The following is a 25,283-nucleotide window of genomic DNA, read 5'->3' as shown; positions in this document are numbered from 1 at the left end:
ACAGGCATTTACACACACACCCACAAACCCCAGGGGGACTGCTGCCTAGAAGCACCTCTTTTCAGCCTAGAAGCCAGGTCCAGGCCTGACCTGTGGTGGTCTGGCAAGGGCTCCCCGCTCTCTGTTCCTTGTTTCTCTCCTTTATAAGGTGAGGAATACGGATGGGGTGAATTTTAAGGCTCCTCGCTGTACAGACATGCTTTGGTTTGTACCTCTAGGGGATTCTATTCACTCCCCCTCTAGTCCTGTCTAACCAGACGGGTAGACTGAATGGAAATGGCTTACTCTCATCTCTCTTCCAGGGGCCTGTGTATCAAAGACAAACCTCCCCTCTCACAATCGCGCTTAGGGTTTGCCTCCATTGCTCTTGAAGATAAACAGCATCTGGGGCCCCAGCTGGGAGTTTAGGTCCTGTGGCCTTGAGCCTCGGAACAAAGGCAGAGCAGGAAGGGGAAGGGGCCTTCCCAGAAAGTGAGAGGAGGGGAGCTCTGGGGCTGTTTATGGCTTTACCTCTCCGTAGGGCTGGCTGTCCTCTCCTTCCCACAGTTTTGGGGGGATGGAAGGGGTCCTGTCTTTTCCTCTAAAGCTGATGACTTCACCTCCTTCCCCTTCCTCTTTCTAAGGTTAGGATCTCTACTCCTTCCCCATGGGCTCCCAGGATCTGAAATCTCCATCCCACTCTCTTCCTTTATTCTTCTTCGAATTGGGGTCTTTACGCCCCTCCCTCTTTTTCTCTCTCATTGAACCCGGCCTCTTTATTCCTTTTTAGGCCTGGCCTCTCCAGCCCTGGATTGAGGGGTCTATATACTTCTTTTTTCCTCTTCTGAAGGCCACGTCTCCCTCCCCCAACCTTTCCCAGCTCCCCCTCCCCACCCCCTCCCTCCGCCCCGAGGCATTGTGGGAGGAAACAAGATGTGGGGCGAGAGCGGCGCGGGGAGAAGCCCGCAGTGCGGGGCCGAACGGGCCCAGCCAATGGGGAGCGCGGACGGCGGCGCGCGCGGCGGGGGGGGGCGGGGCGGGGCGCTATTTCAGTTGGGGGGTCGTGCGTCTGTCCAGCTCGAGGCAGAGCGGAGCAGAGCTGCGACGTGCCAGCGCGGAGCTGGCTAGCTGGCAGGCGGGCCGGCGGGCGCGAGGCGGAGCGCGGGCGGCGGGAGAAACTCGAGGGCGGAGGGCGGCGGCGCGAGTGCTCGGCCCGGGCCTGCGGGAGCCGGAGACCGCGGCGGCGGCGGTGGCTGCTGCCAGAGGAGCCGAGGGGACACCGCCCTGCCCGCGCTCTGCCTCAAGCCATCCCTGCTCCCCCGGGACCCCGCGCGGACTCGCCTCCGTAAAGGTGAGCGGTGGGTGGAGGCTGCCCCGGGGCGGCGGCCCAGAGCAGTGCTGGCCTCGGTGTGACGCCCCCGGCGCCTCTCCCTCTCAGGGCTGCGCCACTCTGTGCCCTGCCGACCCCGGGGCCCCCGGCTGCAGAGGTGAGGCCTCCCGCCCCCCGGAATCTCCCTGCGCGCTCGGAGGCCCTTGCTGTCTGGGCCGCGGGAGAGCCGCGGAGCGGGCTCGGGCGTGACGCGGTTCGTCCCGCCGTCGCCACCCTCTGGGGCGTCCTTCCTGCAGCGAGGACGCTCAGTCACTCCGGCGCTGCTCTAGGCCGGACGGGGGAGGGCAGCCGGCCGGGCGGAGGTGCGGGGGGAGGAGGCTTTCTCCTGGCCCAGGTGCCGGCCTTCGGGATCGCAGCCCACTGGAGGATGGGGTGGTGGAGGGAGACGGCCCCTTGGGGATCCGAAGGGAGGAAATACAAGCGTTTGTACGTGTTGGGGGCTGGGGAGGGCGGGTCGTGTCGTTCGGAGGCTTGGTCTTTTTGTCGCAGGGCCGGGGATAGAGGAGAGTGAGCTGTCCTGGAGTGCCCTTTTCGCTTTTCAGAGGAGCCCCTGGCTCGTGACCGAGGCAGCTGGCCTGGGGCCCTGTGGTCATCCTTCAATCTGGAGGCCCAGGTCCCTTGCTGTTTTTTCTTTTTTTTTTTTTTTTCCTTCCCCGGGGGGGAGGGGCTACGTTGGCCCCTCCCTTTACTTTTCTCATTGGCACCTTGGACAGGGGAGACTGGGGCTAGGCCTCACCTCTCAGACGCCTGGGGGGTCCAGGGTGAAGAATCGTGGCATTGTAGTCACAAGACGAACGTTATGTAACTGCAGGCTCTCCTGGAGGGTGAGGTGGTTTTAATTACTGTGACAAAGTTGTTTCTTTGGACTTTGGGAATGAGGCAGTGGGGCAGGTGAGCTTGCTGGGAAAACGGGTGCTGATTTCATACTTTAATCAGGCCCCACCCCACCCTTGGATTTGTAAACAGTGCCCCCTTCCGAGTGGTAACCTGGGATAGGCCATCAGGTGACACTAGTTTTCTTCACACTTAGCGAGCCTTGTAATAGAACATTCTCCCTGTGCTGCTGCTGTTGTACCTTTGCGCAAACCCATTGAAGTTGCCACATTTATCTTATTTTAGCCATTGTTTTTTACAAAGAAGACGTTGGTTTGCACCAGGTCCTATAGACAACTAGGCCTTGAACAGGGTGTTCCTGACCCTTTCCTCAGCCCTAGCTGGTGCTCGCAGACTCCTCTTGAGGCTCTGACTTTCCCTCTCGGGCGTACGGGAGCACAGGGTGCTGGGGCACTAACCCTTTGCTCTGCCAGCCTTTGCAGAAGTGGAACCAGCCCTGCTTAATTTGCCAGTGTGAGACAAAGGTGCCCCGGATGCAGTAAAGGGTTGCCTGGCTAGCAACTGGCACGCATGCCTCCTTTGCATCTAGTGCAGGCTGAAGAAGTAGTCATGAATTCTGCTTCCCTTTTCAGCCCACCCAGCCCACAGGCTAGTGTGGACTCAGATCAGGGTGGCCTGGAATGATACCAGGGATCTCTCCTTGAGCGGTCAGGTCCTTGTGTAGCTTTGTATCAGATAGGGCTGCAACGACAACATCTTTTATCCACTGGGCAGGCCACAGAGTGGCGCTTTGAGGGAGTAGCACATGAGGTGGGGGGTGGATTGTTACTGCGCTCCGTGATGGGGCTGTGGTCAAGGACAGAGGGTAGGATTTTGCAGCTCATCTCTTTTCCTGCAAAGCACCTCACACGCCATAGACTGCTAGGCAGGCCATGGCCAGCCCTCTTGGAATTCCTGTCATCCTAGGAGGGGACCATGCAAGGTGAGCCCTGGAACTCTGGTTGCTATAGGATGAATGCAGTGTCTTAGATAGTGGGGATATGAAACAGTGCTATTAAAATAATAATTCTTTACCTTTTGTTGTCTCTGTCACCACTGGGCATTGGTAGCCTAGGGCTTGGCAGTCTTTTCCTGTGAAGGGCCAGATAGTAAATATTTTAGGCTTTACAGGCCATATAGTTTATTACAACTATTCAACTCTGCCGTTGTAGTGTGTTCCTATGAAACTGTTTACAAAAGCAGGCTGACTCTGGCTAACGGGCGAGACCATTGTATAGACTGTCCTTGTTTGCAGTGTTCTCATATAACCTTAATTAATCCTTACAACAATTTTTTTTTTTTTTTTTTTTTTTAAAGGATTTTCTTATTTATTTATTTATTTATTTATTTATTTTTGGCTGTGTTGGGTCTTCGGTTCGTGCGAGGGCTTTCTCCAGTTGCGGCAAGCGGGGGCCACTCTTCATCGCGGTGCGGGGACCGCTCTTCATCGCGGTGCGCGGGCCTTTCTCTATCGCGGCCCCTCCCGTCGCGGGGCACAGGCTCCAGACGCGCAGGCTCAGCAATTGTGGCTCACGGGCCCAGCTGCTCCGTGGCATGTGGGATCTTCCCAGACCAGGGCTCGAACCCGTGTCCCCTGCATTAGCAGGCAGATTCTCAACCACTGCGCCACCAGGGAAGCCCCTTACAACAATTCTTGATAGAGATATCCTCATTGCTAAAATAGAGGTAATCAAATGCAGAAAGGCTAAGTAACTTGTCCACGGACCAGAAGTCAGGCCTAATTCATCTTTCCACTTTGATACCAATGATACAATAATGGTCATTAAATCAAGGGCTTATTATATTCAGGTGTTACACCACCGGGTTTACCCTGAGGTTAACTCAAGTCCGCATTTTAAGATGATGAATGAGAGCACAAAGTTTAAGCAACTTGCCCAAGGACACAGCTGGTAGATGGTATATTGTAACATCTTGGCTGTTGGTGCTATTCAAAATATTGGAAATAGATAAATTTAGAGTTGGAAAAGCCTCATTTTACATGTGATAAAAACTGATGGCTTATTATGTTTTTTTAATTATTTACCTTGTGTTTCCCAGACTTGGCGACCATGTCTCTGCTAAAATCTTAGGCTCCCTTTTCTAATGCCTCATATCTGTGTTTTCTATTGGCCTCATCTTCTGTGCTCTCCTCTCCCAGCCCCACACCCAGCTGTTAGTGTTCATTGCCCAGAGCATGGGATTGCAGCCTCACCTCTCTGCTTCTTCTGCAGTGTCACGATGTCTGACCGGAAGGCAGTGATCAAGAACGCAGACATGTCTGAGGACATGCAACAAGATGCCGTTGACTGCGCCACGCAGGCTATGGAGAAGTACAACATAGAGAAGGACATTGCTGCCTATATCAAGAAGGTGTGCTGGGAGAGCTGTGGTTGGTGGTCAGGGGTAGGGATGGATAGCTGAGCTATGCCCCAGGGAGGGCTGGAGCTGGGGGCATAGGAAAGTAGGTATATTCCATGCAAACAGAACCCTACGAACTTGCAAAGGAGATAAATTAGGGGATGATTCTTATTTATTAAAGCATTTACCTTAAGAGTTCTTAATAGGAACTCTGCTGGGGTTGTGTGTATGTTTACAGATAGTTATGTGACTGCAAAAGCAATGGGGAGTGAAGCTTCAGGATTAAATATAACTGTCCCAATTCAGAACTATTTAAAATGAAGATCAAGGATGTTTGAATGGATAACATAAGATCATATACAAATTTTCAGGGAGCTGCATCATTTAAAGTGGGATAGCCCTATAAGTAATTCTCATTATGTAGGAGGTTTCCTTTTCTTTAAAAGGACTCAGGTGGGGAGTTCCCTGGCTGTCCAGTGGTTAAGACTCGGTGCTTCCACTGTCACGGCCCGGGTTCAGTCCCTGGTCAGGGAACTAAGATCCCACAAGCCGAGCTGCGCGGCCAAAAAAAAAAGGGACTCACGTACTAAATCGTCCCCTTCTCCCTACCTTCTTGAGGAAAGGGTGGGCTTGAATATATATATATATATTTTTTTAATAGATGAGCATTACTGGGGCAATAGGTTTAGTCCCTGAAGAATTCCTGGGTGAATGGATATAGTTAACATATATATAGTGAGGAAGCTGCTGAGCTAGAGGTGAAAGGTGGTCCCCAGGGTCCCTGATTCCCAGTCAGGGTCCATGTCCATTGGTGGCATAGTCCCAGTCTTTGATACTCTTAATTCTGGTATCCCAAGGATGCCTAAGAGCCATGGCATTCTGGTCCATACAGGTGGTAGAGTGTCCTTGAGTTTTACAGAACTCTTTCCTTTCTGTATGTGTGGTATGAGAAGAGGAAACTGGGGTCCTGAGAGACTTTTCCTTTCTGTGTGTGTAGCCAGGGGGTGCAGAGCTGGCAAGGCTGCTAGGCGTGCTGGTTCCTTGTTGAGTGATGGTTTTTCTGTTCTATTCCGGGAGAGAATGTAGAATCATGGACTCTTAGGGCCAGAAGAATCGCTTTCTCGTTTTGCTGATGGGGGAAATGGGGAAGCAACTGTGGCTCTCCTATGTTACACAGGGTCTTCAGTCAGGAATAAAGCTGAGTGTGGTGACCCACGCCCTTTCCACTGTTTCCTAATACCTTTTGGAGTTACGTGGTATGGGGGCTGTGAGGAGGCTAAACAAGTTGCAGGTTGAGCCCCTAGGGGCCAGAGCCCCAAGGTTGGCAGCATTGCTGGGCCCATGGTGGAGGGCTGCTGTCCTTTCACAGCCATGGCAGGATGCATCTAGAACTGAGCCATCTGCTTCCTGCTGGGTCCACAGAGTGGGAAGGTCTGTCTGATAAGGTCGTGAGGATTTCTGAGCTGGCTTTGGTGCTGAACTGGTTCTACCCCTGAGAGAAGTGAGGGAATTGCCTTGATCTCATGGTTGAGGTCCTTTTTCTGGTGCTTACAGCCCACATAGTGCCTGGCACCCTGGGGTGTCTTTAATGTTGGCTTACACAGAATTGCTTCCTGGTACTCCTGCAAGTACTCCGGGTACTTTTGTTCCCCGTTTTGCTCTAGTGTCTTGGTTTTTGGCATTTGGAAAATGCTGGTCTAGTAACGTGAGAGGTGGCAAGTGGCAAGGCAGGGAGGCTTGCTCCTCTTTTGCTCAATGCTGCGTGACACTGGAGTGGTCATTTATTCCACTGGCTTTTCTGATTCCCTTGCTGAAGAATTGCGGGGTGGGCTTTTGAAAAGCAGGGTAGCTAGAGGAACGAGAGATGATCAGGGTGTAAAGTGCTAGAGAGAAATAATGGAGCCTTTGTGGTGTTCCATTATTAATGAAGGCGTGTCCTAGCCAACCTTAGAACCTGAGCTCCTGAGGTTCAGAGGACCGAGGCCGTGGACTGGGGGCGGGGTGGGGCTGACAGCTAAACTAATCAGACTCTCATTCTGATTTCTCATCCTCCAGCTGTCTTAATCACCTTTTTTCTCTTTTTTATTCTTCTTTTAGGAATTTGACAAGAAATATAACCCTACCTGGCATTGTATTGTGGGCCGAAATTTTGGCAGCTACGTTACACACGAGACAAAGCACTTCATCTATTTTTACTTGGGTCAAGTTGCAATCCTCCTCTTCAAGTCAGGCTAGGTGGCCGCAGTGAAGGTGTCAGTGGCGGCGGCAGTGATGGCAAGCAGGCGGCGTTGCTGGGACTGTTTTGCACTGGGGCCAGCATCAGGATGTCCTCTCCAATGGCTGTGCTACTGCATGGACTGTATACTCGATTTCATGTGTATGTCGCAGTAAACAAAACCAAACTTCTTTCTGTTTAGTTGCCTGGGGAAGGAGGCTGCTTTATGTTTATTTTTCAAGACTTAAATTTTTTTTTTTGGTTGTATTGCACTAGGAAATCTCTCCCACCCCTCTTTTCTCTTTCTCTCCCTATACAAATAAAAAGCCCTCAACAAAGCCTGTAAGACTAGGAGGGCTGGGGAAAAGAAATAGGTTTCTGGAGGTGGAACTAAAACTGTGCAGCTGCCTCTTCCTGGTGGTGGATGCTGCTTTGGGAGGGCCAGGGAGGCTGCAGTGTTAGGATTGACAAGGAGAGAGGGATAGGAAGGAGGGTAGGGGGATTGATCTAGTACCAGGGAGAATATTCCACTGAACTGTGATTCCACGGCTTGGGGCAGAGGGTGGGGCAGGGGCTGGATTCTTTAAGGGGCCCTGAGACGTGTTTGTCTGTGGTGTGTGGGAGTGGGGAGCAGACTTATCTTGCTGTCTTTGTCAGAAGAGTTTCTAAGTGAGGGCTGTGTCTTTTATTCTTTTATTCTTCCTGCCAGAGCTCATGCTAGGAGGATGTTGAGGGTAGGATTAGCTTGATTTTTTTTCTTTTCATACTTCTCTCTTTCTGTCTGCTCCCTGCTTAGCTCTCTGTTTTCTCATTCCTCCGGAGTTCTCTTAGAGCAGCCCCTGGTAGTTGGCTGGCAAGGGAATTTCTGGTGACTAGTTCTTAGTTAGGTCTTAGCAATCAAACCAAATCAATGTGTCCCTTGATTTTCCTCTGTGTATATGTGTGTGAGTGTGTGTATATCTTGGTTTGGGGTAGAGGGGAGGGAGGGGCAGGACTGTGGAATCTCTAGGGTGTATGGGTAGACGAGTAGGCCTTTATCTGGGGGCCTCTGTTTTGGGGGTGAAGACGGGTATCACCCTACCCCCCCTCAGCCATCTGGCCTAGACACTGCTTGCCCTATGGCTGTCTGCTCCCAGGAAGGCTTTAGGAGGATAGTCCAGGATGAGGTCATGCTACCATCAATCCTGGAGCTGGGTCTCAGTGGAGAGGGAAAGTGACTTTGTGAATGGTGGCAGCCTCTTGTGGGAGGCAGGGGTGGAAGTGTGATAAAGGGCTGTTGAGGGGCTTTGGGGGAACTTTGGAGGAGGTCAGTCTTGCAGTGGTGAAGCCAGGAATTAGGGGATGGAGCAGGACCGCTAGTGGGAGGAGATTCCAAGGGGAGTGCTCGGGAAATCTTGTCTGTGGATCAAACAGGGATGGGGTGGGGGATGGGGTGGGGGGAGTCATTACTGATTGAGCTGCTGATTCTTGTGAATCGCATTAAACACTCTCGTGTAGGGTTGATGCTGTGGAGGGGGTTTGGGATCCAGCTCATTCTCTTTTTTTTTTTCCCCAAGTCCATCCTAGAGGTTGGTGGGGAGGCAGGAGAATGCCCCCTTCTCAAGCCTTTAGTGTGTGCTGAGCTTTCTTTTTGATGCTGACAGGGGAGGGTGGGGACTGGGATGGTGAGTGAGTTCCCTGTATCAAACCCTTTGGTGGGCATGAGACTGAGTGCTTGAGTTTAGGTTTATTTTTTTATGAATGTCCAGATCCGTTTCCCCCTGCCCTCCCAGACTTGTGTGGCCAGTTGGAAACGTCTGGTTTGTGTTCCTCTCTCCCTCATTTCTGGAGCAGGGGCTGAGACCCCGCCACATCTCCTGTGCTCTGCATCCACGCCTCTTTTGGACATTAAAGGTCGATTGATGCACTTCTGAGCTGTTTGGGTTTCTTTGGGGGTGAAGGGGATGGCCTGGTGGCGGTGGTGCCACACATGGGTGGGGTGGGTATCTAGGGTAGAGTAGAATGGGGGCCAAAGAGATCCTGAGTCAGGTCTTAGTTAGAGGGCCTAGGCTTGGGCCCCTTAAGTGGAGGAAAATAACCAGCAGCACTCACCCACAAGATTTCTTGGGTCATTGGTGGAGGTGGTCTGGTGAGCCGCATTTTTGAGTCTTCCATATAATAGATGCTGAGACCTGGAGACTGTTTCTCTTAGCTCTAGCCACTCAGGAACGGAGAAGCTGAGGGTCTTCAGAAAGGTGGAAGCTGAATGGTTCTCTGATTCTTGGGTTATCCTGGTTGTCCCACTTGGGGCTCCTGCCCACACACACCTGGAGAAGTCAGCAGTACCGAGACGCTTCTGAGAAGTATCTGCCCACCCGTGTGACCCTAAGCCACTGGTGTCTGGGCTTATGGCTACAATTCTTGTGGAGGGTGTTTGGGAGCAGAGGTGGTTTATACTCATTTCTGTTGTCAGTTATTCACTGAAAAACATTTCTGAGTTTTATACTTGGGCCTAGGATAATGTTCACATAGGAGAACAGGACAGGGAAGTTCTGTTCTTTCATGGCACGTACATTCTAGTGGACAGAGCAGACGTACACATTAAAAAGCCAGTAGTGACAAACACTTATCAAGGAAATAAACTGGGCAATGAGCTATCGGTGTTGGAGGTAGGTGGATCCGGTTCCTCCACATAGTTGAAAGTTGGTGGGCTGGATCCTGGGGAGAAAAACCTCCAGGGCAGTGAGGTCCTAAGGGAGTAAGACGAGGGGCTCTAGAACCTCAACTTCTGTTCCCACCTTTGCTGGTATGAATGATTTGACAGAGCTGGAGCTTTGGAGGAGGAGAGGGGGCCACGGTCCACATTTTATCTGCAATGGGTGCCTCTAGGGTTGAAACTCATCCTGTCCTGATGGGAGAGGCAGTCCAGGTAGCATCTGTGGACAGCACACTCCTGCACAGGTAGGTACATGGTGCTCATCTAGGAGGTTAATCCTGCAAGGCTTCCTGATGAGCCCCCACCCCACGGGGCCCAGAAGGGGCACCACGGGAGGATCGACTATAGAAGGGGCTGTGGAAGGCAGATGGGAACTGTGGCAAAGAGGAACGCAGCCACTGTTGGAACTGTGGCCAGGCAGAGGAAGCAGGAGCTTCAGTAACCCACCTCTCTTTCATCCTGTTCTCCAGTCTTCTGGGGACCTCCTTTTGGCTGAACCTAACAAAAGTCAGGCCGAGGACAAGGCTGACCCAGGGATGCAGACTGTAGGGGTCAGCCCCCCTCCCCCCAGGGAACATAGCAGGAGAATGAATCTAAGAGGGGCAAACCAAACCAGCATGGTAGGAAATTCTCTGTTGCCGTGGACAACGTGTCTGTCTCTCCCCAGAACTCTAGTGACCTCTAGCCTAGACGGAAGGTGTGGCCGTCTCCTAAACTATCCCCTTACTTCCTTCAGGTCTTTCCTCAAACATCCTCTTATCAGAGGGGCCTGCTGACACCCTACAGAAAATAGTACCACTCCCCCATCACTGTTAACCTTACCCAGTTTAATTCAGCATAGCGCCTGCCAATGTTTGACATTCGTTTACTTATTGATCTTTCACAAGTAGGACGTAAGCTTGAGAGCAGAGCCATTGTCTCTTTTCTTCACTGCTTTATCTTCAAGCCCCCAGAACAGCATCTGTGCTGTAGGGAATGCTTGATAAATGTTGATTGGCCAAATGAAAAAAGAGTGCAAGCAAGCATGGGCAACCCGGCTTTTCCTGAAGACACTTTTTTTTTTTTTTAATTTTATTTATTTATGGCTGTGTTGGGTCTTCGTTTCTGTGTGAGGGCTTTCTCTGGTTGTGGCAAGTGGGGGCCACTCACTATCGCGGCCTCTCCCGTTGCGGAGCACAGGCTCCAGACGCGCAGGCTCAGCAATTGTGGCTCACAGGCTTAGTCGCTCCGCGGCATGTGGGATCCTCCCAGACCAGGGCTCGAACCCGCGTCCCCTGCATTGGCAGGCAGATTCCCAACCACTGCGCCACCAGGGAAGCCCTCCTGAAGACACTTTTGCTTTTGGCTTGACTTCCTCTTGCTGGCCAAGCCCTGGAAAGGCGTCAGTGGGTCACTCCCCAAGTGTGTTCATGCCTCAGCCCTTCTTCATTATCAGCTAAGGGAGAATGAAAGAGTGTGTTCATAAAGTACATTTTATTTTTAAAGCATTTCAGTTTATGTCCCTGAAACCTCCAAGCACCCCTCTGAGCTAGACCCCAGGCAGTCATTAGCCGTGTTTTTGGATAAGCAAACTGAATCAGAGAGGGTGGGTGACTTGCCAAAGCACACATAGCTGGTAGTGTTACTAGTGCCCAGGCACTGTGACTTATAAGGGCTGACCTGGGTTTGACAGCAGTGGTCTCTCTGATACTCCTTGAAATTTAGGCCCAGCTCTCTGAGCTTGGGAGTGAATGCCCTGTTCACTGATGTTCCCTTTCCCGGGCTCTGCTTCAGCAAAGGCAATGAGGATAATTCCCAGGCCTTCTCTTCTCCTCACTACTCTTGTCTACTAAGCATTGAGGAAGTGCCTCTTCCTTCTTGAAGCTTCATGAAAGGGGTAATGAGTCTTCTGGATTTAGGAGAGAGCAGACTCCCAGAGTTCTGACTCAGGACTCCCCTGAACAAAAGGCATAGCTTCCCCACCACTCTGGTAACAAGGAGTGACCTCTCATTTGTTGAGGTCATGTGTACCGGTATGTGTATCTTTGTGACACAATGGGCTTGGTGTCCACACCAGTGTACGTGCATGCTCCTATGCACAGACTGCTGCTGTACCAGTATAGAAGGGTTCATAAGAAAAGGTCAAGGAGGACCCAAGTCCTTGTGCCTCTCCTCCCTTGCTTTGTCCAAACAAAGATGTGTTTATAGTGAGGCTGCTGGACATTGCTGTCTTGGGCTTTAGAGAGAGGCCAAACATGCAAAAACAGTGTGGTGTTGTGGACAGAACTGGGGTTGAGTCCCAGCTCCTACACTTAACCACTGTATGAACTTGGGCAAGTCATTTGACTCTGAGGTTTAATTTCTTCATCTGTAAAATGGGGATGATACCTATCTACCCTAAAGGGTGGTTATGAGGATCAAATGACATCATGTATGTGAAAGTGCTTTGAAATTGGAACATGATGATGATGATGAAGATGCTGGTTATTAGGGTCGGTGATGATAAATCTTGGGGAAAGAATAAAGGATTCTGGGAAGTCAGGCCTCCCTGCATCTCCCCTCATGTCTCATTGTACTGGCCTTCTCCCGCATTGTCCAATTGTATCATATTATAGAGAAGGAAATTAAGAACTGGACAGGGAAAGAAACTTACCTAAGATCTCATGGATGTTTGGGATAATTGGGATGTAGAACTTGGCCCCCTAACTCCCTGGCTGGTCTGATCCTGAGGTGGTAGAGGGGACTAACTTATCACTCGGTGCTAAGCCCCCTACTGAGCTCTGAAATGCCTTGTACTTGGTGATGGCGTACAATTCAGTGGTTTTTAGTATATTCAAAGAGTTGTGCAACCATCACCACTATCTAATTCCAGACCATTTTCATCACTCCTCAAAGAAACCTGGCACCCATTTGCAGTCACTCCTCATTCTTCCTTCTCTCTAGCCCCTGTAAACCACTAATGTATTTTCTATCACTGTGAATTTGCCTAGTCTGGATATTTCATATAAATGGAATCATACAATATGTGGCCTTTTGTGTCTGGCTTCTTTCACTTAGCATAACGTTTTCAAGGTTCATCTGTGTTGTAATATTTATCAGTACTTCATTCCTTTTTCTGGCCAAGTAATGTTCCACTGTATGGATATATCACATTTATCATTCTGTTTATGTATCAGTTGAGTGACTTTTGGGTTGGTTCCACTTTTTGCCTGTTGTGACTAGTGCTGCTATGAACATTAATGTATAAGTTTTTGTGTAGACAGATGTTTTCAATTCTCTTGGGTCTTTTTTTTTTTAATGTCAGCTTACTTTTCTATTTTTAAAAAATCTAGATTGATATCGGCAAATTTTTTCTGTAAAGGGTCTGATAGTAAATATTTTAGGCTTTGTGGGCCATATGACATTGTGTATGTTGTGTATGTAGTTGTTCCAATTACTGAACTCTGCCATTGCAGCTTGAAAGCAGCCATAGCCAGTATGTAAACAAATAAGCATGAATGTGTTCCAGTAAAACTTTAAACAGGCAGTGGGTTAGATTTGGCCTGTGGATTACAGTTTGCCAATCCCTAATTTAGATGATAGACTCACATAATCCAACATTCCAAAAGTACAAACAGTGAAAATCCTCCCTCCCACTTCTGTCCCAGAGCCCCGGGGCTCCCCTCCTTAGAAGCAATTAATACTATGAGATTTTGTATCCCCTTTCAGGGGCAGTTGATAAAGAGCATATTTTTTAAAATTAATTAATTAATTAATTAATTATTTTTGGCTGCATTGGGTCTTCACTGATGTGCGCGGCTCTCTCCAGTTGCAGCGAGCAGGGGCCATTCCTTGTTGTAGTGCGCAGGCCTCTCATTGCGGTGGCTTCTCGTTGCGGAGCTCGGGCTCTATGCACGTGGGCTTCAGAGGTTGTGGCACACGGGCTCAGTAGTTGTGGCTCGCGGGCTCTAGAGCACAGGCTCAGTAGTTGTGGCACATGGGCCCAGTTGTTCCTTGGCGTGTGGGATCTTCCCGGACCAGGGCTCGAACCCGTGTCCCCTGCATTGGCAGGTGGATTCTTAACCACTGCGCCACCAGGGAAGCCCTATAAAGAGCATATTTTAAAGTGGCCATTTAGCATTCCACTGCGTTACAGATAGTTTAATAAATATGAAAGGACTAACATATCCGAAGGCATGCCCTGAAAGACAGAACACTATTCTAGGAGTGTCGCCCTGACCTGCCCAATTGATTCCTCCATTAGAATAATCCTTTGAACTCCTGGGATTTGCCCAGGAATTTTGGGGGGCATGCCTGATGAATATGTTGAGTGATCCCTTTTGGATCAAAAACAAGCTCTGACTCTGAAGGGATGCAAGATTTTCTTAGGTGGTTTTTGTGGCAGTCAGTTCCACCACAGAGATAGAGAGGTGCAAGCTGTGGATATCTATCCTACCTATTCTATCTATCCATCCATCCTCTATCTTTCAATTATCTATCAATCAATTTATCTATTTATATCTATCTATCTATCCATCTGTATTTATTGCGAGGAATTGGCTTTTGCCACTGTAGGGTTCAGGTAGGCAAGTCTGGAATCTGTAGTGCATGCCATGAGGAAGGTCAGGCTGGAAACTCTCAGGCAGGCGCTGATGCTGCAGTACACAGGTGGAATTTCTTGAGGGAAACCTCAGGCCTTTCACTTGGTTGGATCAGGTCCACCCAGATTATCCAGGAAATTTCCTTTATGTAAAGTTAACTGATTGTAGATGTTATCACATTTACAAAATACCTTCACAGCAACACCTATGTTAGTGTTTGAATATCTAGGTACTAGAGAGTAGCCAACTTGACCCATAAAACTGATCATCACAGACCACATCTGGTCAACCTGGCACCAATACACATCTCCTAAACCATACTTAATCTCCAAATAAAGACAATAACAAAGTCATACTTCCACCTAACGTAATACAATTATCCTGTGTACAATTGAAAATGTGCTAACCCTTTCCCCAGAAGAGGAGGCAAAGTCTTTGGATGATGTTCACTCCCCTCCTTGATAATCCTATAACTTCAATAATGTAAACTTAGTTTTTATTGGTACGTTTTATGTTAGATGACAAGGGGATAAGAGAGGGAAGAAAAAATACACAAACATTCTCACAATAAAATAAGGAATAAATACTCATAATAATACAGCCTTCAGTTCTGAAATTGGTCAGGTGGTCGTAGCTGGCATTTATAACTACCTTCTTCTACTACCCATTCCATATTTCCTTTACCCTCAGCAAGCACCTCAGTGCTGGTTGTGGTTCTTTTCCTGGTGGCATGCCCCCAAACATCCATTCTTGAAGGGTCTGTGCCATTAGAAGTCTTGCCTGAATTGTGTTGTTATAGTATTTCATTGGCTTTACTCACGGGCTATGATAGTACTAAGAGATGCCCTAAGGGATCTCCTGTATTCCAGACATACTTTTCCTTACCTCCATAATGTAGTAGCAGCCCACTTTCCCCTTGGCAGGCAGAATCAATCACCCCAGCCAGTCCAGTAACTCCCATCTTTGTCTGTTTATTTAGAAGGATGAGGAGTCCAAAATGGAGGTAGCAGTCTTAACTTCCAGTTCAATGGAATCATTGTTGTGTTTCCAGGTGGAAGTGTTCCTCCCTTTGGAATGAAGATGTCTATATCAGCAAGCATATGGTTGCAGACAGGAAGCAAAATTTTTCTTATCAATCACTAGGGTTAATATTGAATGCTGCCATGCCATTTCCACTCCTTGATTCCTGGAACCATGAATCCTAGCTGTGGGAGAAATAACACCATGCATGGAATGCTGATTTGACATTGCCCCAGCCCTGCAAGGTGTTGCCACCTAGCTAGTTCTGTAACTGGATCTTCAAAAGGCCATTCAACCTTTCTATCAAGCCAGCTACTTCAGGATGGCAGGCAATATAGTAAGACCAGTAAAGTCCACGAACATGAACCCATTACTGCACTTCATTTGCTGTGAAGTGAGTTCCTTGACTAGAAGCAATGCTGTGTGGAATACCGTGATGGTGGATAAGGCATTCTGGAAGTCCACAGATGGCAGTTTTTGCAGAAGCATTACATGCAGGGAAAGCAAATCCATATCCAGAGTAAGAACAAAGCACTATCCCTTCCATGATGGAAGCAATCCAATGTAATCAATCTGCCATGAGGCAGCGGGCTGATCACCCCAGGGAATGGTGCCGGGTCTCAGGGTTGGTCTTTGCTGCTGGCAGACTGGGCCCTCAGCACTGGCTGTAGCCAGCTCGGCCTCGGTGAGTGGACGCCCACGTGGCTGAGCCCATGCATAGCCTCCATCCCTGCCATCTGGCTGCTTTGCTTATAAGCCAATGGGCAATGATGGGGTGGCTGGTCACCCTATCCCCCTGATTACTAAAGTCCTCCTCTGTGGAGGTCACCCTTTGGTGAGCATTCACATGGGACATAAATATCTTCACATTCCTTGCCCATTCAGAGAGGCCTATGACCTAGATTCCTTGTCACCAGTTTTCCAATCACGTTCCTTCCAAGTCCCTGGCTATCTAGTCAAACCACTGGCCACAGCTCATGAACCAAACTTATGCCTCTGGCCATTTCTTTTCAAAATGAACAGCCAGGTGCCCTGATCAGAGGTCTGCCCACTGGGAAGATTTACCTTCACCACTGTCCTATAGGATGCACTAGAAAGGGCTGCAGTGCTGTAGCTATCCACTTTTGGGGGATGCCTACATACCATGCAGAACCATCTGTAAACCAGTCCTGAGTTTTCTCTTCCTCAGTCAGCTGATTATAGGGAACTCCCCATGAGGCCATAGGGGCAGGCTGGGAGAGAAAAGGCAATGTGGCAGGAGTAGGGACTATGGGTGTTTGGACCACTTCATACCAAAGAAAAAGAACTGAGATATAGATATTTATATATATGTGTATAAATCCCCACACCATATATAATATACATTCATACATATATTATACTATTGATAATATATGAGCAGTAAGATAATATCAGTATATGATTCTGATAGGTATGTTAGGATATATAATATATTAATATATGATATATTCTCTCTGTGTAAAGAGATTTACTGTAAGTACTTGGCTTATGTGTCTATGGAGGCTGGCTAGGCAAGTTTGAAATCTGTAGGCTGGCAGGCTGGGACTCTGATAGGAGCTGAAGCTCCAGTCCACAAGCAGAATTTCTTCTTCCTCAGGGAAACCTCAATTCTGTTCTTATTTATTTATTTATTTGGCTGTGTTGGGTCTTCGTTGCTGCGTGCGGGTTTTTCTCTGGTTGCAGAGAGTGGGGGCCACTCTTCGTTGCGGTGCGCAGGCTTCTCATTGCAGTGGCTTCTCTTGTTGTAGAGCACAGGCTCTAGGCACGCGGGCTTCAGTAGTTGTGGCATATGGACTCAGTAGTTGTGGCTTGCAGGCTCAAGAGCACAGGCTCAGTAGTTGTGGTGCACGGGCTTAGTTGCTCCGTAGCATGTGGGACCTTCCTGGACCAGGGATGGAACCTGTGTCCCCTGCATTGGCAGGCGGATTCTTAACCACTGCGCCACCAGGGAAGCCCTCAATTCTGTTCTTAATGCCCTTCAACTGAGTGGATCAGGCCCACCCATATTATCCAGGATAATCTCCTTTCCTTCTTTCTTTCAACTGATTGTAGATATTAATCTCATCTACAAAACACCTTCACAGAAACACCTAGATTAGTATTTGATTGAATAATTGGGTACCATAGCCTAGCCAAGTTGACACATAAAACAACTGACAGAATTTGTAGACTGAGAAAGTTGTAACTTCTCATAGAGGAACCCAAACATGTTCAAAGAGGCAGGTCATTTTTTAAAACAGTTTTATTGTAGTGTGATTGACATACAATAAATTGCATGGCTTTAAAGTGTACAATTTAATAAGTTTTGACACATGTATATACCGTTAAAACTATCACCACAATTAAGATAGGAAACATTCCCATCACACCCAAAAGTCTCCTCATAACCCCTTGTAATCCCACCCTCTCCCTTCCTTGCCTCCCTTGCAGCCCCTGTCACCAGACAACCACTGATCTACTTTTTGTCCCTATAGATTAGTTTGCATTTTCCAGAATTTTATAAAAATGGAATCATACAATGTTACTCTTTCTGGGTCTGGTTTCTTTCACTCAGCGTAATTATTTTGAGATTCATCCATGTCGTTCTTCTGTGTATCATAGTTTATTCTTTTTTGTTGGTGAGTAGTATTCCAGTGTATGGATATATAAGATGTATTAATCCATTCCCCAACTGAAGGACACTTGGGTTTCCGTTTGGTGATTATGAATAAAGTTGCTATAAACATTTGTGTATAAGTTTTATATTAATGTCGGGTTTTATTTCATTTGGATAAATAAGAGTGGGATTGCTGGATTTTATGGTAAGTGTTTGTTTACGTTAAAACAAACTGCCAAACTATTTTCCAGAGTGGCCACACCATTTTACATTCCCACCAGCAATGTATGAGAGTTTCATTGGCTTCCATCTTGTTAACACTAGCTATTGTCAGTTTTTCTTTTTTAATTTTAACTTTTCAGATAGGTATATAGTGATATCTCATTGTGTTTTTTGTTTGTTTGTTTTGTTTTTTATTAATTAATTTATTAGTTATATTTGGTTGCAGTGAGTCTTCATTGCTGCACGCGGGTTTTCTCTAGTTGTGGTGAGCGGGGGCTACTCTTCATTGCGGTGCACAGGCTTCTCATTGTGGTGACTTCTCTTGTTGTGGAGCACGGGCTCTAGGCCATGAGGGCTCCAGTAGTTGCAGCACGTGGGCTCAGTAGTTGTGGCTCACAGGCTCTAGAGCGCAGGCTCAGTAGTTGTGGCGCACGGGCTTAGTTGCTCCATGGCATGTGGGATCTCCCCAGACCAGGGCTCGAACCCGTGTCCCCCGCATTGGCAGGCAGGTTCTCAACCACTGCGCCACCAGGGAAGCCCCATCATTGTGGTTTTGATTTACATTTCCCAAATGACAAATGATGTTGAGCATATTTTCATGTGCTTATTTACTACCTGTATATCTTTGCTCATCTTTTTATTGTGCTGTTTGTTTTTTCATTGTTGAGTTTTCAAAATTTCTTATATGTTCTGGAAAGAAGTCCATTATCAAATATAAGATTTGCAAATATTTTCTCTTGCTCTATGACTTGTCTTTTCATTCTCTTAATTGTCTTTCACAGAGAAAATGTTTAAAGCATTTTGATAAGTCTAATTTTTTTTTCTTTTTTTCATAGTGCTTTTGGTATATCTAAGGACACTTTGCATGACCCGAGGTAACAAAGGTTTTCTCCTATTTTTTTTTTCTAAAAGTTTTAGAGTTTTACATATAGATCTATAATCCATTTGGAATTAACTTTGTATATGATATGAGGTATGTATGGATCGTGGTTTATTTCTCTTCTCATCTGTTCCTCCCTCCCTTCCTCCCCTCCCTTTGCATATTGTTTCCCTTCCAATGGTTTCATCATCATTTTTGAAAAGACTCTCCCTTCTCCATTAAATTGCCTTTGCACCTTTGTAAAGATTCAATTGGACATATCTTTATTTCTGGACTTTGTGTTCTGTCCCATCCATCTACTTGTCTATCTGTCTACCAACATTGTACTGTAGTTTTATAGTAAGTCTTGAACTTGGGTAATGTAAATCCTCCAAGGTTATTCTTTTTCAAAATTAATTTGGGTATTCTAGTCTCTTTGCATATAAATTTACAAATCATGCTATCAATATTTGTAAAATATCTTTCTGGGATTTTTGTTTGGATTGCACTGAATTTATAGATCAATTTGGAGACAACTGACATCTTAACAATATTGAGTTTTCTGATCCATGAACCTGGTATTTCTCTTTTTTCTGGTCTTCTTTGATTGTTTCCCATAACTGTTCTGTAATTTTCAGTGTACAGATTCTGCACCTATTTTATTAGTTTATATCTAAGTGTTTCCTTTTTCTGTGCTATTGTAATAGTACTGTTTTTTTATGGAAGTAATGTAGAATTTTTATTCTGTTGCATTTATATATTTATTTAATGTGTCAACATTATCATGGATTTTAAAAAATGTTTTATTATCTAGTAGAGATAGTTAGCTGCCATTATCCTTTTTCGGAATATTTTTAGGTGTTTTGCTTGTTTAAATTTTTCTTTTCTTTTTCTTTTTTTTAAATTTAATTTTTATTTTATATTGGGGTATAGTTGATTTACAATGTTGTGTTAGTTTCAGGTGTACAGCAAAGTGGTTCAGTTATACATATACATATATCCATCCTTTTTCAGAATCTTTTCCCATATAGGTTATTACAGAATATTGAGTAGAGTTCCCTGTGCTGTACAGTAGGTCCTTGTTGATTATCTATTTTATATATAGTAGTGTGTATATGTTAATCCCAAACTACTAATTTATCCCTCTCCTCCACCTTTCCCCTTTGGTAACCATAAGTTTGTTTTCTATGTCTGTGAGTCTGTTTCTGTTTTGTAAATAAGTTCATTTGTATCATTTTTTTAGATTCTGCATATAAGTGATATTATATGATATTTGTCTTTGTCTGACTTACTTCACTTAGTATGATAATCTCTAAGGCAACTTTAAAAGAATGTCCATTAACTGATGTAGAGACGAAGGAAAGTGGTATATTCATACCATGGAATTTTTTGGGCCATGAAGAGGAATGGAGTGTGGATTCATGTATATAACGTGGATGAACCTTGAAAATGTTATGCTGAGCAAAAGAAGTCGGATACAAAAGACCACATAAAACCTGTGAGATAACAGAAGTTTATTGTTTTAGGCCACTAAATTTGGGGGTAATTTGTTACATAGCAATAGATAATGAATTCAGTGGGTTTGTAAGGATTAGTGTGAATAAGGGAATATATGTGAGATGTTTAACATATAGAAGGCCACCATGGACTTCCCTGGTGGCGCGGTGGTTAAGAATCCGCCTGCCAATGTAGGGAACATGGGTTCAATCCCTGGTCCGGTAAGATCCCACATGCCGCGGAGCAACTAAGCCCGTGCGTCACAGCTACTGAAGCCCGGCTGCCCTAGAGCCCATGCACTGTAAGTACTGAAGCCTGCGTGCTCTAGGGCCCACGTGCTGCAACTACTGAGCCTGCGTGCTGCAACTACTGAAGCCCACACACCTAGAGCTCGTGCTCTGCAACAAGAGAAGCCACTGCAATGAGAAGCCTGCACACTGCAAGAATAGCCCCCGATCGCCACAACTAGAGAAAAGCCTGTGCGCAGCAACAAAGAGCCAACGCAGCCAAAAAAAAAAAAAAAGAAAGAAAAAGGCCACCATGATGAATGGTGGCTGGTACGAGTGGGAAAAATGCCATCCAGTTCCAGAGGTTGTCTCTTGTGGGCAACCAGGGATGAGGAGAAGGGTGGGCCCAGGGGCAGGGCCTCAGCACTGGCCCCAGCTGGGCAGAGCCTCCTCAGGTCACTCTCTGCCTGCCCTGGAGGAAAAGGACATGGATACACATACACTCCTTCACCCCTTAATCTATATCTACCTCCCTTAGGGTGCTATCACTTCGTCTGTTGAATAGAGTTCTATAAATACTAGTTATACACTCTATAACTAGCATATAACTAATAATTACCTATATAACTAATATATACCAGCTGTGTAAATAATCTTTAGTATTCATGTGCCTGAGGGCAAAGCCTTGCCTCATTTACTTCTGCACGTCCGACACAGTGCTCTGCACACAGCAGACACTCAGTGCAGATCTGTGAAAAGAACACATGAATAATAACTTGGGGAATAGCTATTGAACTAAAAAAGAATGACCCACATATATTGACCTAGCTCACTTCCAGGATCCATTAGAAAGGGGTGTGAGGAAGGAAGCCATATGTCCAAGGATGGGTATTGCAGCCTTGCTTGAAACGGTCAGGAAGGAAAACTTGGAAACAACCTGACTGTCCATCCTTAGGAGAGTGGGTGAGTAAATTGTGTCCCATCCGTATTCTGCAATGTCATGCAGCTCTTCAGAAAGAATGAGTTTAGGGTCTACCCACTGACCTGAAAAGTTAAGATGATGTTAGTTGAGATAAGCAAGTGGAATTATCCTCTGTTGTCAAGGGATGACCAAAGCACCCTCTAAATAGGATGTGTGTGTTTGGACACGGCTGTGTGAGTATGGAGACGTGGGTAGAGAGTCACATCCGAGCAGCTAATATTGAGGGGATGGGGAAGAGATTAATCACATTCCTTTTTTGGGGGGTATTATACATACAATTGTCTCATTGGAAGCAATAAACATAAGTTATTTTTGTGATTTTTGAAAAGTTTAGTAAAATTCTAAAGGAAACCAATGGCAAGATCTTGGACCTAACTGTTGCCACTCTCATGTGCCTGGAGGTGGATCCCGGATGTTCTATTAATGAGTCAGGTGAGAGGAAGATGGATCCACTTCACCCTCAATTTTAAGGTGCACCGCCCTCTTGCCTTCCTGGCTGAACCAGGCGAGAGTTGCCCCTCTTCTACAGGGCACCTCCTCTTAGCCTCAAAACAAACTCTCTAGGTTCTTCATGACCTTTTTTTTTCTTAGATTCCATATATATGTGTTAGCATACAGTATTTGTTTTTCTCTTTCTGACTTACTTCACTCTGTATGACAGACTCTAGGTCCATCCACCTCACTACAAATAACTCAATTTCATTTCTTTTTATGGCTGAGTAAAATATTCCATTGTATATATGTGCCACATCTTCTTTATCCATTCGTCTGTTGATGGACACTTAGATAGATAGCTAATGGGAAGCAGCCGCAGAGCACAGGGAGATCAGCTTGGTGCTTTGTGACCACCTAGAGGGGTGGGATAGGGAGGGTGGGAGGGAGGGAGATGCAAGAGGGAAGAGATATGGGAACATATGTATATGTATAACTGATTCACTTTGTTATAAAGCAGAAACTAACACACCATTGTAAAGTAATTATACTCCAGTAAAGATGAAAAAATAATAATAATAAAAAAACCCAAAAAACAAAAAACAAAAACTCTCCCTGTCCGGGCAGGACTGGGGATGAGGGAAGGGATTGCCTCCCCACGGCCCTGCATCTGGCCTGGGAGTGAACTCTTCCCTGTTCTCTGGGGACAGAGCTCCTTCCCAGCCAGAGAAAAAAATATCTGTGGCTACAGCCCCTTCTTTGAGGGAAGGAAGTATGGTCAGGTTAGGAAGTGTTTCTCTAACCTGACTGTGTGCACAATCCTTTTAAAGGGAAAAACATTCCCAGGGTCTCTCGGTGTTGACAAATTAATTTCATTATAATATTACTTAAGTGTGTAGAAGCATAAAACTAGGTATACATGTATGCTTATAGCTCTTACGTGACTACTATGAAACCAGAAACAAATTTACAAGTTAAATACAAGCAAAATTACAAAATTTCTAAAATTCAAATGAATGACACTAATGCTATTTTTTCTTTCTATATCTAAGTCACACTTCCCCCTGGGAACGAGTCCCCACCAGACACAGCACAGGTTCGCCTGGCATGCTGCCCTGGGTGTGCCAGGCAGATCACTCACTTCTCTTCCTTGATTTAAACCCCTATAAATCTTCCCTTCTAACAGTGTATCTTGGGGTCATTTGACTTTCACGTGGTATGAGTGCATCATTTAGGTATTAGGTCTAACTCTCATTGGCGCTGAATAATTAAAGTAGCCAAAGCTACCGGAAAATACAAAAGAGGACATTGAAATTGGGAGGCAGCTGTTAGTTTTAAAGTGGCCATTCATTAAAAAAAAAAAAAAAAGTTATCATTTTGACAATATGAATAGCCCTTGAGGGCATTGTGCTAAGTGAAATGTCAGACAGAGAAAACCAAATACTTTATGAGCTCACTTAGGTGTGGAATCTAAAAACACTGAACTCATGGAAACAGTGAGTGGGATGAAGGTGGCCAGGGGCTTGGGGGGGTGGGGGAAATGGGGAGATGTTGGTCAGAGGGTACAAACTTCCAATTATAAGATGAGTAAGTTCTGGGGGTCTAAGGTACAGCTTAGTGACTACAGTTGACAACACTGTATTGCATACTTGAAAGTTGCTATGACGGTAAAGCTTTAATGTTCTCACCATAACAACAACAACAACAAACTTGTAACTATGAGAGGTGGAGGATGTGGTAACTAACCTTACTGTGGTAAACGTTTCACAATATATACTGGTATCAAATCATCACATTGTGCACCTTAAACTCACACAATGTTATGTGTCAATTATATCTCAGTAAAGCTGGGGAAAAAGTGAACAATGAAAACACAAAGTGAAAAATTATTCTAGTGAGTTCTTGTACCCCCATAAACACTTGAGTTAAAAATGCACTGGTGTAGGGGATGAAGGGCAGACTCAGAGGCTCGGGACCTCATCTTCAGATCTGCCCCTCAGCAGTTGTGTGTACTTGGGCAGACAACCTTGCTAAGCCTCAGTTTCCTCATCTGCAAAATAGAAATAGTAATACATACTCTTCACTGTTCCTATGAGGATTAAAATAAATGAAAGAGTGCATATGAAAGTGCTTGACAACTTATCAAGATCAATAGAAATAGCTTACAAATATTATTCTTAGGGGCAGGGCTCAATGTGCTTCGAAGTCACCTTGTGACTTCGCCAGGTCCCTTGTGACAGCCTCAGTTTTTCCATCTGTAAAGTGGGGATAAAAACTATTGCCTAATGGAGTAAGGGATGATGTGGGCAAAAGCACTTCATCTAATAATTCAGCAGATGTTTGGTGAGAATCTGCTTTGTGCCAGGCACATAGTTTTCTTTCTCTTTCCCTCTGGCCTTCATTGTATATCTAGAAACTGTAGTTTTGGACTGAATACTCTCTTTGGTCCTGCTACACTAGCTCAGCCTTTGGTTTTCTATCTGCAGTTACAACTCAATCAATCAGTCAATCAGTCAATCAATACTTATTGATCATCAATCAAATGCCCTATGCTATGAAGGCTACAAAGATGGGGAAATCAAATCAACATTTACTAAGCACCTACTTCTTCCTTTTATCATCTCTGAGCATTAGCGGACCTGGTTTTTAAAAGAAGGGTTGTAAAGTAGCTGGCACGTTCTGGTAATATTTAGTTTCTTTCCAGAAAAGTCCCAATTCCCTTCTAATTTCGAATTGTGTTTGGTGCTTGTGATTCGAGTGTTCTGGAAAGGAAGGGACACACCGTTACCCTCTGCACTCTCTGTGCCCAGCTCGGTTTGCGCACAAACCGGTTGAACGCACACGGAGAACGTGCGGTTGAACGCACACGGAGAAGCAACACCACCTTCTGGCCTAAGGCGGTAATGCTGCACTAGGGCGGGTGAGGGAGAGCTAGTTCGATGTGCAAGAAACCTTTGGAGAGAGGCTCAACAAGAGGCTCCGCGCGCGCGCGCGCGCGTGTGTGTGTGTGTGTGTGTGTGTGTGTGTGCATTCCAACTGTGGTAGATACCACTCTGCTTTTCCAACTCTGCCATCCGTCACATCAGAACATTAGCCAAAGTATGATTGAGGCATCCTGGCTTCTGGAATGAGAGCGTTGCTTTGAGGAATCGCCTCCTCCCCATCACAGGTGGGTGAATCAGGATCAGAGAGGTGAAGGCTGGCTCAAGGTCACCTTGAAAGATAGTGGCAGTACCCAGACTGGAACTAGCAGTCCTAACTCTTCATTCAAGACTTTCCCCAGGAGCCCAGCCAGAGAACACTTTCCTCCTGAAGTCTGGAGGATTTGGGTTTTAAAAGCCATAATTTCTTTGAAGTA

At 46.3% G+C, this 25,283-nt stretch overlaps 1 protein-coding gene across 1 annotated transcript; it reads left to right on the top strand.

Moving 5' to 3' along the window:
- The first annotated feature begins 1,033 nt into the window (after positions 1-1,033).
- On the top strand, positions 1,034-8,721 carry DYNLL2 (dynein light chain LC8-type 2). The gene is made up of 3 exons (XM_057536043.1): positions 1,034-1,330; positions 4,474-4,612; positions 6,698-8,721. The coding sequence occupies exons 2-3, from the start codon at positions 4,481-4,483 to the stop codon at positions 6,833-6,835; spliced, it is 270 nt and encodes an 89-aa protein (XP_057392026.1). The 5' UTR covers positions 1,034-1,330; positions 4,474-4,480; the 3' UTR covers positions 6,836-8,721.
- Positions 8,722-25,283: the final 16,562 nt, after the last annotated feature.

Source organism: Balaenoptera acutorostrata, chromosome 20, assembly GCF_949987535.1.
Source record: "Balaenoptera acutorostrata chromosome 20, mBalAcu1.1, whole genome shotgun sequence".
NCBI lineage: Eukaryota > Metazoa > Chordata > Mammalia > Artiodactyla > Balaenopteridae > Balaenoptera > Balaenoptera acutorostrata.
The sequence above is the reverse complement of the archived record's forward strand: the minus strand, read 5'-3'. Positions and strand labels throughout refer to the sequence as shown.